The 15,857-nt window shown below is 47.5% G+C and overlaps 1 protein-coding gene across 1 annotated transcript; it reads left to right on the top strand.

Annotated features, from left to right (window-relative positions):
* Nucleotides 1-4,300: 4,300 nt before the first annotated feature.
* Nucleotides 4,301-7,611, top strand: NPBWR2 (neuropeptides B and W receptor 2). Its single transcript, XM_032705325.1, has 2 exons — nucleotides 4,301-4,629; nucleotides 5,148-7,611. Exon 2 carries the CDS (start codon nucleotides 5,830-5,832, stop codon nucleotides 6,826-6,828), a length of 999 nt encoding a protein of 332 aa, XP_032561216.1. The 5' UTR covers nucleotides 4,301-4,629; nucleotides 5,148-5,829; the 3' UTR covers nucleotides 6,829-7,611.
* The last annotated feature ends 8,246 nt before the right edge of the window (nucleotides 7,612-15,857 follow it).

Consider the following 15,857-nt stretch of genomic DNA (forward strand, 5'->3'; position numbering starts at 1 on the left):
TAGAGTACCCTGGAGTACTGCAGCACAAGGTCCCATCACATACAATGCTTTTTCCTCACAGGCACAGGTCCCACAGTCAGATTACACAAAGGCTGTGACTCACATGGGCTGATGGAAGAAGCCTGAGATAGGGAACAACAAAAGCTTCAAGCCCAGAAGACAAGCTGATCCATAGATTGATCCAGCAGATTAGCTTCCCCTTCTTCCAAACAGTTAAGGAGGATGAGGCAGCAGCATCTCTGGTGGAGTCAGGGCCATCACAGGACATGTGGGACGGTTTTTACCAGCTGCTCATGGCAACACCAACAAAAGGGGAGCCCCAGGCCACTGCTCCAAGCCCCACAGACCCTGCAAAGGTGATGGAGCAGCACAGAAAAAGGGGACAGACCCCTTCCAGAAACCTTCCTCTCCCAAGGAGCTCTGCTTTGGACAGACTGGACTGACAAAAGGCACCAAACCAACTGAAGCACAGACTCACTTCCAGCCCTGGGAAAAAGCAGGAAAAAATGCTGGAGAATAAAAGCATCCTGTAAAGGAAGCAGATTTTAATTTCTGTAGCAAGGCTGTTTGAAGCCAGACCAATGGGGGGTGGAGGAGGAAATGAGGGTGTTTAAATCAATGTTCTGCCTGCACTCTAAATTCTCACAGATACATATTAATTGCAGCAAGACTGGTACTGTGTCCTTGCTCACAGTGTCACGGGTACACTGCCAGAGCTCTATTAATTAACACACCTCTGGGTGCATGGCCTCCTGCTGGGAGCCAGGCAGACTCCTGCAATGCCACTCACCCTCTATGGCTGGGTGACACTTCTGGGTGGCACCACAGGGCTGGGAGATGTTTGGTAGAAGAGCCAGATTCTCCAAAAGCTGCTGGGGATGAGAACTGACCCGTTGCTGGAGTCTCACAGCCTCCTTCCTGGCTTGCAGGGAGCAATCATCTTCAGCCACCCACCTCCTACTGGTGCTGCAGTTTTTATTCTCTATCACATCTGGTCTGAGGAAATTGTTAACATGGCATTTGTCTCGATTGCTCCCCTGCAGAGACAGACAGGGCTGTTATTGATATGTACTTCCCCTGACAAAAACGGGCCATTTGTAAGACTCATTACTACAATTTTCCTTAAATCACCTCCAGTACCACTTTGCCTTCACTGCAGCTTGTGATGGGTTGGATGTGTCACCAGTCCCCGGATCCATAGCAATTATTACCATTCAAAGGCACTTTCTGCACCACAATTTACCAGTTCACTGATGGAGACATCTGCCCTACACTCACCCCCCAGAAAAATCAACACCTATACCCCTTGCTGGATCACCTAAGCCAGCCTGGCTCAATATAGCTGGGAAGGGTTAGGAAGCAGCAGGACATGAGCCAGCTTGTGGCAAAGGGAGAAGCACCCAGCACAGGGGTGATGGATAAGCTCAGTTTTCTCTTTTCCAGTTCACCCCAGCACTCACCAACTGCTCCTTTGCTGAGTGAGCAGCACACCAAGGAGGAGCAGGTGCTGCCTGGGGGTGCAGTGACCAGCTTCTCCACACTTCCAAGCTTGCATCAGAGCAGCTCAAGGAGAGTCAGTCCCGAGGAAGAGGCTAGAGCACAGTGAATATTATCCTATAACAAGTAACCTGACCAGGCACACTGGCTTTCCTCAAGAGAAGCCATTGCAGACTGTTTGACATAATCAGTTCTGGATATTTTTGCAGGTTCTGTTGTGACAGGACAAGGGAGGGGTGGCTTTAAACAGAAGGAGGATGGGTTTGGGTTAGATATAAGAAAGAAGTTTTTACAGTGAGGGTGATAAGGCAGTGGCAGAGGGTACCAATAGAGGTGGTAGATGCCCCATCCCTGGGAACACTCAAGGTCAGGCTGGATAGGGTTGTGAGCAATCTGTTCTAGCTGACTATGTCCCTGCACATTGCAGGGCAGTTGGACTAGATGACCTTTAAAGGTCCCTTTCAACCCAAACTATCCCTTGATTCTATTATTAACCTGCAGTGCTTTTGAAAAGCCTGAACACCTCATACAAATAAATCACCTTAATAACCAACGACTGCAAGACAGTCAGACGAGAACATTTTGTTTTGGTAAACAGGGTATTGATTGTGTATCTGTGTCCTTGAGATGAACTTGACTCTTCAACAGCAGCAGGAGCCCAACAAAACAGGTTCTCCATAACTCCAAAATGGTGGATTGCCTTTGCCTGGAGTGAGCAGCACGACAGGTTTATGAAGGCAATAAAGCACCGTTGATTTAGCATTGGCGGGGATTTCCCCCTCCCTAAAACACCACCTTTTCTTTGCACAGTTAACTCGAGCTGCACAGTGTGAATGTGGCTTTCAAGAGGCAAAGTCCATCTCCACGGCATGGATTTGGCAGGAATATAAACTTTGTCCCTGTTGGCAGTGGAGCTGCTGGCATGAGAGTAGGTCCCAGCAGCTCAGAGGGAAAACACTGCTCATGTCCTTCGTAACAGCATCTTCAAACCAGTGCTTGATTTTCAAGGTTTCGTAGCACCATAATATTTATAATCAAGTGGAAGGGATGCCCAGTCAGAGGAAACACAATGAATAAAACATCCTCTCAGCCTTCCCTCCAAGCACTCCCCATCTCACTAATACACATGATGTGCCTCTGTTGTGCACAGCCACTGGCTCTGGTTGGACCCAGAGCCACACAGGGGAAAGATTTTTCTCTGTTGGTGGAAGGGCTCCTGCTGCAAAGCAATTTCCTACATGAATTCAGATCTGTTGGCAATCATCCTCCCCAAAGCAAGCGAGTTTTACTGAAGAACTACACAAAGAGCACAGCTCAGAAAGCAGATGCCAGGAATTTGTTTTGAGGGATGTAAGAAGCAAAAGCCCCTCTACCCCCACCAGACAATGAGATTTAATTAGTCTCCATCACATCTCTGGCAGGTTATTTTAATCATGCACATCCTAACCAAGGCACGGAGAGCATGTTCACTACGGATAATGAGGAGTAAGGCACAAGGCAGAGGGTAAAGCACAAGGGAATGTCACCGGCACTGCAGTCCCTGCATCCTTCCCCAGCCCATCCCAACAGTCCCTAAAACAGACAGCACCTGGGCACACCACCACTGGACAGGGCAGTGTGTTGCCAATTCCAAGACAATATAGTTTGGTGAGTGAAAGGACGGCTTTTAAGCTATTCCAGAGATGTGCTTTGTGCTGAAAACCAGAAAGCCTAAACGGAAGGATTGTGGATGCAAAATACTTTCAAACCCTTTTGTCCTGGGGAATAGTTACAGATCACCAAATGTAACATCACATTCTCCTGAATTTCTCTGCCTTCGTGTACTTTCCTCTCTGAAAAAGACAACAGCAATTCCTGGAAACTGCCTCCTCCCTGCAGACCTATCAAAGCTTGCTTCATTTACAATTACTTACAGCTTTACCAAAATAGGCAAGAAGACAGCTCCAGGGGTGTTTCATGTGAAGAAATATCATCCATAGCATTCCTATGCATCTTTTGGGCAATATAATTTCTATTTCATTTTCCTTAAACCTAATGTCTGGTCAGATTTTGGCCAAGATAAGGAAAATATCTGGAAGAGTGGTACACTGGGCATAAAAAAAATTCCATCTGCTGAAAAAGTCAGTTATACCCATCGTTTTAAGAAATTACCTCCAAGCGCAATTAAGTGTTTTACTCCCCCCCTCTAGTTACCGGTGCACAATAATCTTGTCAGAAGAGTGTAAATATCTACAGGAGAGGAGCAAAGTCAAACACAGCTCATGGCTACACAGCTCAGATCAAAAAGCTGACCCGGTTGGTTACATGCACACAGCCAGGCATGGCAGCGATGGATGGCTGCATTTTCCCTTGCCTTGTCTTGGAATGAAGGCCAGGCAACATTTAAAGGGCTAAAGGAGAATCAAGATACTCTTGATTTCCTTTTTCTTCTTGTTCTAGGGACATGAAGGTAAAGTGATCTTACACTGTTGCTGGTTTTGCTCTATAGCCTGAGGTGCATTTCTGTCAAGCTTAACGGGACTCCTGCACCTCCTGATGCACACCTGAAGGATTTCGCTGCATTTCCAAAGCTGCACCAGAGACCCAGCTGGGGAAAAAAATCAGCCAAACTCCTCCAGAGCAGCTGAAACCAGCACAGATCTGGCAAGGTCTGTTTATTTGTTCATTTTGCGAGCTGTAATGTTGCTTACTCTCCTCCCACTCCCTCTGGGGCATCTTCCTTTGTTAAAACCAGCCACTGTTCCCTATTGAAGCAGTTTAACCCCCCGCTTCCCACCGTTTCACATATCCCTCATTCAGCCAGCCCTGGGTGCTGTCCGTGTCCCTCCAGATTTCCCTTAGTCCTGAAGGGAACAGCCCGGAGCATCAGCTGCTCACCAGCACCTACCTTATTTACTATTTAAATAACCCTGCAGAAAGAAAACCTTCTCTTTTTTTGCCCCCCTTCCCTGTTTTGAGCAAGTGCTAATTGTTCAGACATGCAACGCACACACACAGAGGCATCATGGTGATATTATTGCAAAGCTCGGTAACGTCAGCATCCCAGAGACCCTCCTCCGACTCGGATTAGAGAGAAGAGGCTCACCAGCACAAGCAGCAGGTACTGGAGGAGGCAGCGGAGCCACTCACCAGGTAAGAGACACTTCAGCCCTCCTTCTCCAGCGCTGGCGGTCCCGTCCTGCACTTGATTGCTGTGCAACAACAAAATGCAAGAGAAGGGAAGCACTTCTCTTTGCAGAGCCTGGGGACCAGTTGCCAAACCTTTCATCTTTGTGGGGGTAGGGGAGTCGGTGCTTGCTCATTCCCAGCAGAGGAATTCTTGGAAGAAAGGGGTCAGGCATTAGTGATGGATGTGGCAGCTGCTACTGATGTGGAGATTCCTGCTGTGACTCGAAAGTGGATTCGCTTTCAGAGTACTTTTCTCCCTCTTCCCTGATTAATCCTGAACTTCTGAGATTTACAGGTTTGTCTGTCCATCTGTGCCAAGTTTGGTGTGCTGCCAGTGGTTTGCACTGGGGATGGTCTTCACAGTGAATAAGATCACAGCCCACCCTTGCTTAGAGCGTTACTTTGATTGCAGCTTAAGCCCCTTTATCCCTTAGTTTTGGAAATACTCCCTGAACTATTTTTCCTCCTCCTTCTTTTGCTAGGGGACCCTGGGAGTGGGGGAGTAGCAGTGTCAGAAACTTCTTCATTGTTTGTGAAATCTCAGTCAATGAAGAGCCTGAACTCCAACACCAAGGCAGGCACTAATTAACAACTGCAACACTTCTGCTCCTGCACGGAAAGCAAGTGCTGTGCCAGTGGAACAGCAGCCGTCCCTTGAGTCCTCCAAAGGCTGTGAACAGCCAGACAAGCACAAAGCTCCCCCTCTGCCTCCCTGTTCCTGCCAGCCCCAGAAGAACACTCTCAGCAGACAGCTGAACTGGAGCCACTCGACTTTCCCAGAAGAGAAAAGGCGAAGTTCACCAGAATGCCCTCAGAAAGAAGAGTTCCTTGATTTACATAGAGAGTTACAATTCTCTTGTTTCCTTGGTTCATGGAGCCTTATGTGCCTTTCAAGCACTATCCCCTTCCTCATCACTTCAAAATCTAACTTCCCCAACATGGGGGGACAGGAGAAATAAGTTAGGTGGCCCATGTTGCCTCACAACCCACCTTTGAAAATAACCTGTGTCTACATGAGATAGTGGCTGCTTCTCCAGGGGAAAGAAAAAACCCAAAATCAAACCACAAAAAACCCCCTCAACAACGACAAAAACCCCACCCCTTCTTTCTTCCAGGCTAGCAAGGCTTTCAGTAACATCTGAAGGTGGTCTGTGACCAACAGGCATGGGAAACAGCTCTTTTTGGGATGATCTGAACAGCACCTGCAGCAAGGCAGGCAACAGCTGCTACCTGGACAACGGCATGAGGTTCAACTTCTCCTTCCAAGAGCAGGCAGCTGATTTCTATGTTGTCCTCCCCGTGATTTACTCCGTAATCTGTGCTGTGGGGCTCACAGGCAACACTGCTGTCATCTATGTGATCCTCAAGGCCCCCAAGATGAAGACTGTGACAAACATGTTCATCCTGAACCTTGCTATAGCCGACGACTTGTTCACGCTTGTCTTGCCCATTAATATTGCGGAACACCTGCTCCGCTACTGGCCCTTCGGAGAGGTCCTCTGCAAGGTCATCTTGTCCATAGACCACTACAATATCTTCTCCAGCATTTATTTCCTAACAGTGATGAGCATAGACAGGTATCTGGTGGTACTGGCTACAGTCAGGTCCAAGAGGATGCCCCATCGTACGTACCGAGCAGCCAGGATTGTCAGCCTGTGCATCTGGATCCTGGTCACCATCATAGTTCTCCCTTTCATCATCTTTGCCAACGTCTACACCGATGACCTGGAGATAAAGAGTTGTGGTCTCAATTTCCCCAAGCCTGAAAGGTTTTGGTTCAAAGCCAGCAGGATCTATACCCTCATCCTTGGCTTTGCCATTCCAGTATCCACCATCTGCATCCTCTACACCATGATGCTCTACAAGCTAAGGAACATGCACTTGAACTCTAACGCTAGAGCCCTGGACAAAGCCAAGAAGAAAGTCACTATTATGGTCTTCATAGTCCTGGCTGTGTTCCTCTTCTGTTGGACACCCTTCCACTTGGCCACCATCGTGGCTTTGACCACCGACTTGCCCCAGACCTCCGTGGTCATTGGTATATCCTACTTCATCACCAGCCTGAGCTATGCTAACTCATGCTTGAACCCTTTCCTGTACGCTTTCCTGGACGACAGCTTTCGGAAAAGTTTCCGGAAGCTGCTGGAATGCAGAACTTCTTGAACAGTGGCTTGGGGATCACAGATCCTTGCCCTCCCTGGGCTTTGCAGGGGCGGCTTCACAGACTGGAGGGGTGGCCAACGAATGCACAATGTCCATTCTGGCATTTACAAGTGTTGTGTCTGTCTGTTTATAATGCTCATCATCCACAGTTTGTCCTGCTCCCCCGTAGCTCTTATTTCCCCTCTTTGCTCCTCCCAGCTCCTCAGAGTTGCATTTCTGTACTCTTATTTTTAATTACACACTCTGAGTTGTTAAGGACAGAAAACTTCCTTTCAGAGGTGCATTTCTACCACATAGTGGTCCTTTATTGCCATCTGCTGTACAGTACCAACAGGCTGGAGAGCAGTTTTCAGAATAATGCAATGCTCAGTTCTTTATTTCCATGTTATTAGGATTGTTTTGTGGGGCAGAGCTAATGAGCACTTTCAATGAAATATCAATAAAATGGACAGAGGATAAGTATTTGGAAGAAATAAAAGAAACCATTTTCATGTCCATGAAGCACATGTGCCTATGTTCTATAGCTTTGTTTTTGATTTTGGGGGTTGTCCATCTTCCACCCCACCCCAAATTCCCTCTTTCCTGGACTTTTAACACAGGTTAAATTTAGACCAAAAGGAAGATTTGTGTCTCAAAAATAGGGTTAATCAACACACCATACAAATACTATGACAACTGTGGGAATTTGTGTTAGAAATTATTTTTAACTAATTGTTCCTGTTAAGTGTCAAATATATATTTACTTAAGAGTGACTAATGAAATAAACCTCATGAGGAAAAAGAGTCTGGTCCTTCTTTCACAAGAGAAATTTACACTACTTTTGCCATGTCTTTGTTATATATATTGCATTTTACATTGCAAAGTGAAATAAGGTAGATTTGTAAAAAAATTAAGGTGTTTATAAGCAACAAGAAAAACTCTAGCAAGCACTGCAGATAAAGTTCCTTCTTTAGCAGATAAACAGTTCAAATGCTTGAACAGAACCAGGACTTGAGAAGAAGAGTCTGGAGATCAGAAACATCATATTTAAAGCTTGGAAAGCTCATTCTCACACCCTTTAGCCCTGCAAAGTACATAAATTACTGGTTTGGGGAAGGCTGCCTCAGCTAAAACTTTTCTCTCAAGCTTTCCCCATATGTACAGGTAACAAGCTGGGCTCTTACCTGTCCAAATTCCACCAGGAAAGCATGGGACAGGTAAAACAGAAGAGGAGTGGGCTGCAGTTCTCAGTTTAAATGGGCTCCTGGGCCAATGGGAGAGGGTGTGGGAGGAGATCCCAGGTGAAGCTGCTCAGGGCAATTCAGTTGGGTCAATGCCCTCAGCACCCCAACCTGACAACCCTCGATACATCGTGATAGCAATTGCCTTTTTTCCCTTTTAGAAAACTGAAAGAGGTATGTTGCCTCCTCCATATTAAAGGTGTTAATTTTGGAAGAACAATGAAGCGGAACACATTCTTCCAGGTGAAACTTCTCCAGGAACTTTGCTTTAGCACGGTTGCCACCTGCTGGCAATGGGGCTTCCCAGGTGGAAAAACCTCTCTGAGTATAGAAAATTAACTCAGATAGTGCCACCTCACACACAAGTTGCCTGGTTAGCTGAAAGGTCACTGTTCATTGGCACTAGGTCTGTAGGAAAGGCAATATAATTTATTAGGTGGAAAACCTAATATATCTCGTTAGATGGAAAGGACCTTTCGAGTGTAAGTCACCCACTTTCAGGCCTGACAGTGCTGTTGCTAGAGCTTTCCCCACTAAATCACAAATCATGGCTGTTACAGATTCACAGTGTGGCTCAGGCAGGGTCACCTAGAGCAAAGTTCCCAGAACCACGTCCAATTGGGTTTGAATGTCTCCAAGGATGGAGATGCCACAAATTCTTCAGGCAACCTGTTCCCATACTTCACCACTCTCACAGTAAATTTATTTCTTAGGCTTAAATGGAGTTTTCCATATTTCAGTTTGTGCCTCCTGTCCTGTCACCGGACATCAGCGAGGAGTGTCTGGTTCCCTCTTCTCTCCATCCTTTATCAGGCACTGCTTATATCCCCTGGGACTTCTCCCCGAGGATGAACAGCATCTGCTTACAGCAGCATCCTGCCTTCATCCGTGATTTTCTCCATGTAAAATACATATGACACGAGTGTTGGCTCCTCTTTGCTCTTGTAGTGTGCAAGGCTCCAAGGGGAGAAGCATTTGCATCGGCCAAGGTCTCCTGCCGTGCTCAGGAAGGGCTCTGGCTCCCAGGGGAAACCCAAGGTGTCCGGAGCGGCCAGCGGAGCATCCAACACGCTGTATTTCAGAGCAGCGGCACTAAGCGGCACTCTCTGCTTTCAGCTCAGCATCGCAGCATCTCCCGCAGCTGCTCAGCCTCACACAGCCCGGCACTCTGCTTCTGCGGGGGCACCGGCAAAGTCGGGGTGCCCACGCCCAGGCAGACCCTCAGAGCACAGCACCCGAGGCCAGGCTGCTTCGGCTCCTTCTGGGAGAGCAGAAAACACCTTGGAGGAGACTCTTCCCCCCACACACAGGGAAACCCTACATGCCAACTCATTCCTTCAAATTTCCTCCTGCTGCTGGGACTGGCTTGCCACACCATCCCACGTTAGCTGCATCTTGAAGACTGGAAGCGGTGAAATAAACCCCATTAACAACTCACTGAATAAACTCCCTTCTGAATCAAACATCCTTCTGGGGTCTGCAGGGTCACAGAAGGCTGAATTAGGTACCCAGAGGGCCCTCCCATCCTAACCCCTTCCCAGAGAGCTATTCATTGGAGCAGAGAAGTCAGATCAGCCTCAAAGCTGGGGCAAATTTCCTTCTGGGACAGTCTGGAGTGTCTTAATGAGTGCAAAGATGAGGGGCAGCCTTGCTGGTCACAGCAGGAGCCAAAGGCTTTCTGTTCACTCCAGCCCAGTCCAGTGGCACGGACGAAAGCAGCAGGTTCCCGCCTGCCTCCTTTCCAGGAAGGAACTGGCTTCCCCGTTCTGCTGCACTCATGACCACAGACAGCCTTGAAGGACTCTGCTTCATCATTCCTGGGAGAGGGGGAACAAGTTGTTTTCCACCCCAGAACCGGAATTAGGGTTCATACAGGGTTTATATTCCCACTGCAGGCTTTAAACACAGGCGTCTGAGACAAGGGGAGAGGAGGGGGATTGGAAATAACTGTTGCTTTTTAAGTCTTCCTGCTGCAGCAATAATGGCTGTTCCGATCAATTGTCCTCATCCAAGCTGTGCTGCAGCTTGTTCTCCCCCGGAAGCTCTAATCCTCTGGGATTTAGGCAGTCTCACACTGTCTCTCTATGGCTGGTCACGATTTTGGGTGAGAAAAGAAACAATAGCCTGCTGATTGATGAAGGCCTGGCCATCAGAAGGATCTTTAGATGAGGAAAAAAAAATGAAAAGAAAGATTAAAAATGGGCAAGCAAAAGCTTGGACTACAAAAGATGTGAAATGGAAAAGTCTCCAAAGGATACTGTTAAAATCAATCCAAGAAAGAGAATTTGTCCCTGTAATGTACGGCCTGACTTATCTTTAGCACTCCCGTTGTTCACTACAAGTTGCTGGGAGGTGCTGATGAGCCACTGATGCTCCCTCCACAGACCCCAATGAAATGGGGACCCTCTGGCTTTACTGCTAACTCTGGGAGAAACAAGCCTGGTTTGGTGCCTTCAAAGGGTCTCAGCACCTCAAGGTTGACATTCCCACCTGCTGCTGAAGGGAAGGGGACTTCCCAGGTTGGGTTCCTCTCATGGTGAGTCAGGAGGTCACCCGAGGACCCTCTGTGGGCTATGGGGACACAGCACTGGCAGCTCCCTGTCCTTGCCCGAGACAGACAATGTGGGTAAAACCCACCCACACCCTCACTGCAGCCATGGCTGTGCCTGGAGCCAGTTTTGAGGTGACAAGCCCTTCTTCCATGTCAGCTCTGAATCCTCCAGAGGAGCTCCAGGCTTGTCATTGTGGAGTGACAGTATGACACAAAATGGTCTTAAGTGGCACCAGAGAAGATTTAGATTAGATGCTAGGAAATATTTTTTCACTGAAAGGATGGTCAAGCATTGGAACAGGCTGCCCAAGGCAGTGGTGGAGTCACCATCCCTGGAAGTGTTCAAAAAAATGTGAGGATGTGTCACTTCAGGACATGGTTTAGCAGCAAACATGGTGGTGGTGCGGGGTTGATGGTTGGACCTGATGACCTGTTCCAACCTTAATGATTCTGTTGTTCTGTGATATCAGGCATCCTCCAAAACAAACAAACAAACAAAATGTTCCAAATAAACCTCTATTGAAAAGCCATGTGCCATGTTGCCAAATTTCTCTCCCCACTCCTCCCTTTGACTGGAAGTGAGGAAGAGGAGTTGATTTAAAGGCAAAGGCCAAGAATAGTGACAGTAAATATTGCCAAGAGTTTCTTGTTGGCATTTGTGTATGGTAAGGGAAGATTAAGAGGGAAGGATCAAAGCTCTCTGAATAGCTTTTAATTACAAGCCTCAATTGCTCTGTTTTCTCTCAGAAAAGTATTACAATTATCTAACAAAGCTCTTCAAGTGGAAATAGACACCAGCCCAAAGCTTGAAGGGCTGTTCAGTGGCTATTTTATCTTAATAAAAAAAATAATTGATGTCTAGATAAAATCCAGGCAATCCTATAAGTACCTATGGCCAAGCCTGATACTCCCTGGATAAACAGATGATGGGAAGCTTTCCCCAGGAGGAGGTGAATGGTCTGGAGTGCACCAAAGGCTGGTGGTGGCTCTGCTAAAGCCCCACACCTCGGAGGTGGGTAGGCATGGGGGCTCTGGGTGCTGCCATCAGCATTATTGTTCCTGTCAGGGGGAAAATAAGCTGTAGTTTGGGGTTAAGACCTTTGACAACAGACAGCCGTCCCCATCTTCAATTTTCCTGAAAAATGTTTTCTTCCTCTGTCTTTCCCCGGGATTTGTGTACAACTCCATCATCTCTCCTTGCTCTGATGCTTCTTCTCCTGCACAGCTCATGCCAGAAGAACAAGACACCTTGGGAGTTTCTAAGGTCCAAACCATCCACTGTACAAGACTCAATAAACCATCTGAATAAGGAAATCAGAGGACTAAGGATTCAGTTTCATAAACTTAACCCTCAAATGAGATCAGAAGCTGGTAATTAATAAAGTCAGATTTCAATGCAATGAAAAATCTCCCCTGAGACCCAGCCTGCTGCTGCTCAGTATTGATGGAATTCCTACAGATGTAATTACATTTTCCTTATCTGTGTGATGGAGACAGCAGGATCCTCCAAGTCACGGTCATGCTCAGCTGAGCTCCTTCATCCAAGCTGGGGCCATGAAGCTGACAGCCCTCATTTCATGGTAGTTGGGGCAGTCAGAGCCAACAGTTCATAGAATTATGGAATCACAGTCTGGTTTGGGTTGGAAGGGACCTTAAAGATCATCCAGTTCCAACTCCTTGCCATGGGAAGGGACACCTTCCATTAGACCAGGACACTCAGAGCCCCATCCAACCTGGTCTGGAACTCACCCCACATCATCCTGGCAGATATTCCCCAGGCAGGGGCAGTGCTGACACACACTCACCAAAAAATGAAGCAGTTTTCCAGCCAAGCACATTCAAATTAAACCCCAGTGCAGGTGCCAAAGCAAACTGTAGGGTGATTGGCCCTGGTCAGCTTTTCATTCCCACCTCCCAGTCACCGCAGGAATGCAGGGAGAAGGGTAAACACCAGCACCAGGGGTTGGGCTCATTTTCTGCCCTTTTACTCTGGGTCCCTGGAGGCAAGTGATTATCTCCAGGAATTTTAATGACAAAGGTGTTGAAACCAGGTGATTCTGTGATTCTCTGATTTTCTCTGTGGTTAAGCAAAGCAAGAGCAGTGTAAGGCTGAGATGAGGGGAACTCCAAAATATGTGAGCAAATGACCTGTGCACAGAGAGAAGTGCTATTAATGACTAACAGTGAATAAACATTAAATAGCCAAATCACAATATGGGATTATTTTCACACAGAGCTGAAAAGCCATTAATCTTAATTTCATATTGACTAGAGAGCTTATGTTTTTATTCCTCGTCACTGAATGAATCAGCATGGCGTGAGCTTTTTTTTTTTTGTAGCACTTGCTGCACATGGCAGACTGAAAACACACAGAGAAATCAATGTTTATAGAGTGGACAGAGCCAGCTCAGGCTTTGCCTGTGCTCCTCTCTGTGGCCAAGACAAAGGTGATCTGATGCAGCCAAAACCAGACTATGGGAAGGTGCTGATTTTGTTTCCTTGGAAAAAATCAAATTTCCTGCTTGATTTCTGTCAGATTCATCCTTCATCTCAGTATGCTGAAAATCTGCTGTTTGGCAGGGCTGGTTCTGCAAGGCTCCAGGCTCCAGCCCATCCTGCCTGGCTTCATGCCCAAAGGGAAGGGAAGCAGTGATGCTCTCCCTGACCACTGCAGGGAGACAGGAGACTCCATCAGCACCAGAGCTACATCCTCTCACAGCAATAACATATTCCAGATAAAAAATACCTCTTGCTGCAAGAGTGGGCTGGGCTGGTTGCACAGGATATGAGACCTCCCACTAACAGCTGCCTGCATGGGCTCTGCAGGTGGGATTTCCCTCCTGGCACCCATATACTGCAACAGGAGCAAGGATTTGAGAGCAAAGCAGGAGGGAGAAGCAAGGACATGCATACAACATGTAATCCACAAATGATCCAGTCTGCTCATTACTCAGGAAGATCCCAAGTGATGCCACATACCATGGGGAGCTGGTGTTTCCTCCCAGAGGCCCTTCCAGCAGTTTAATCACAGGAGGACCAAATTCCCAAGGATCCTACACATGGCAAGGAGGTTGGAACTAGGTGATCTTTGAGGTCCCTTCCAACCCAAACCATTCTAGGACTGGGTGATTCTATGAATCCAAACATGAGAGATGTTGTTCAGGGGGCTGAAGGTGATGCCAGCTCAGTTTGGGTATTACTGTGCACTTTCTACCCCAGGGAGTATTTAGGAAGTTTTTGGGCTTCTGAAGCAGAAACCTTGAGTTGGAGGAGGGAAAACATCAGGTGGGGGAAGGATCTGCCCCAGCACTGCAGGCATCACTCATTCACTGCAGACAGGCAGGATTTCTCTGCATTAAGGGAGAGACAGCAAAGTCAGTTTACATGGTTGATTAGCATCATCGTTGCCAAGATACAAAACCATGTTGTTCTATTTATTGATTATTTCATTCTGTGATGCAATCTATCCAGGCTCCAGGGTACTGAAAACAGGAACAAAGGGAATTTGAGAGATGTGGCAGCCACCCCAATAGCAGTCCCTTTGCTTAGAAAAATCCTAAAACTCCTTTCAAAATGAGCTGTGACGTTAGTACCTCTGTTACCATGTGTTTTGAGCAAAGATGGCATGGATCCCCAGTCTGAATGGGCAAGAGAGCAGGTGCATGGAGCCAGCATGGGCCACTCGAAATAGGTGTGCATCAGCTCAGACGTGGCAAGGAGGGGCTGCAGACCCTTTAACATCTCATCTCCATCCCAAAAAAACCTGTACCAAAGACCCATTAGCATCACACAGCACATACTCTACTTTCTTATAGCTATCTCTGTTCATGTGGCATCATAGCTCTTGGGTTATGGGCTGATGCTGCCACCTCAGGTCCACCTTCCTTTCATAGAACCCAGAATCACAGGGTGGTTTGAGTGAGAAGGAACCTTAAAGACCAATTCATTCCAACTCCCTGCCATGGGCATGGACACCTTCCACTAGATCAGGTTCCAGCCTCCCCACATCACAAGCCATTCTCTCCACAGAGCTGGGACAGCTTTCCCTCCTACAGCCATTGCTGCAGGATTCTACCCTCTATCCCTCCCACCTCAGCTTTGTGGTTCTCCTCAGAAAAGGAGAAGGTGGGGATGTAAGATCTGGTCCTTCGGACAGCCCTGGCCAGGGCTTGGGAGGTGAGGATCAAGGGTGTGATTTACCAGCTGATTCTGCAAAGTCACAGTGAAGAAGCTCTGCTGCCACAGAGATTCACACGGAAACACGGCGTGAAACCATGAATGCACAATCAGGGCTGAGGCTCGGGATGTGTCCGAAGGAGATTCTCCTGTTGAGGGAAGGAGAAATTTGCTTATGCATAAATACCCACAAAAATAGCTGAGGGGAAGCACAGGGAAATGAGTGGGAAAGTAAACTGGAGTTTTTTTGGCAGAGCCTGCTTTGCTGCCAGTCTGAGAGATTCTCTTCTGAGCACATAGCAAAGGCTGCACCCGCACCAGCTGCTGCTGGAGATCCTTTTCATTTAAAATAGAGGCTCTAACTATAGAGAGCATCCACTTGCCCTATAAAGCATTGCAGGGTGAGAGGCATCCTTCTCTGGGCACACACTGTCCTACCCGGAATTGATATCCCAAAGTACCCAGAGAGAGATCAGAGCCCAGTGACAGCTCTTTAAACAGTTAACAAATCTTTCTCTGGGAAAAAAAAAAAAAAAAAAAAAAAAAAGAGACATTTACAGTCTCATGAAAATACCCTGGAAAAACAGACATGGCACCTGCTCAGCATCAGGCAGCATCTTCATCAGGGCAAGTCCTGAGCTGCAGTGTTGGTATCACAAGGGGCCAACACAGCTTTGGTCTTTCTGCAGTCAGGGCTTCTCCCACCTGCAAAAGTTGTCTTCAGGCCTGAGGGCCAGGTTTTTTGGGGGGCAGAGGCATTCAGAGCAGGGGAAAGGCTTCATGGCTCCTATAGGCAGTGGGCATGAGGAGGGGGATTTAAACTGAATACTCACCCAAACCAACTAACTGCTGTCTGACCTGCAGCTCAGTAAAGGGTAACTCAGCACCTCCCTGCCTAAGCTCTTCCCATGGCATAAAACCATAAATCATAGAATATCCAGAGTTAGAAAGGACCCACGAGGATCACTGAGTCCAACTCCTGGCCCTGCACAGGATAACTCTGAGAATCCCACATGTGCCTGAGGGTGTTGTCCATCCAAACTTCAGCAAAAGTGTAAATTCTGCTCCTTATTTCTGCTGT

This window comes from Chiroxiphia lanceolata, chromosome 17 (assembly GCF_009829145.1).
Source record: "Chiroxiphia lanceolata isolate bChiLan1 chromosome 17, bChiLan1.pri, whole genome shotgun sequence".
Classification (NCBI taxonomy): Eukaryota; Metazoa; Chordata; class Aves; order Passeriformes; family Pipridae; genus Chiroxiphia; species Chiroxiphia lanceolata.

Coding starts and splice junctions, on each gene's coding strand:
- NPBWR2 (XM_032705325.1), top strand. CDS start 5,830: ATGGGAAACAGCTCTTTTTGGGATGATCTGAACAGCACCTGCAGCAAG.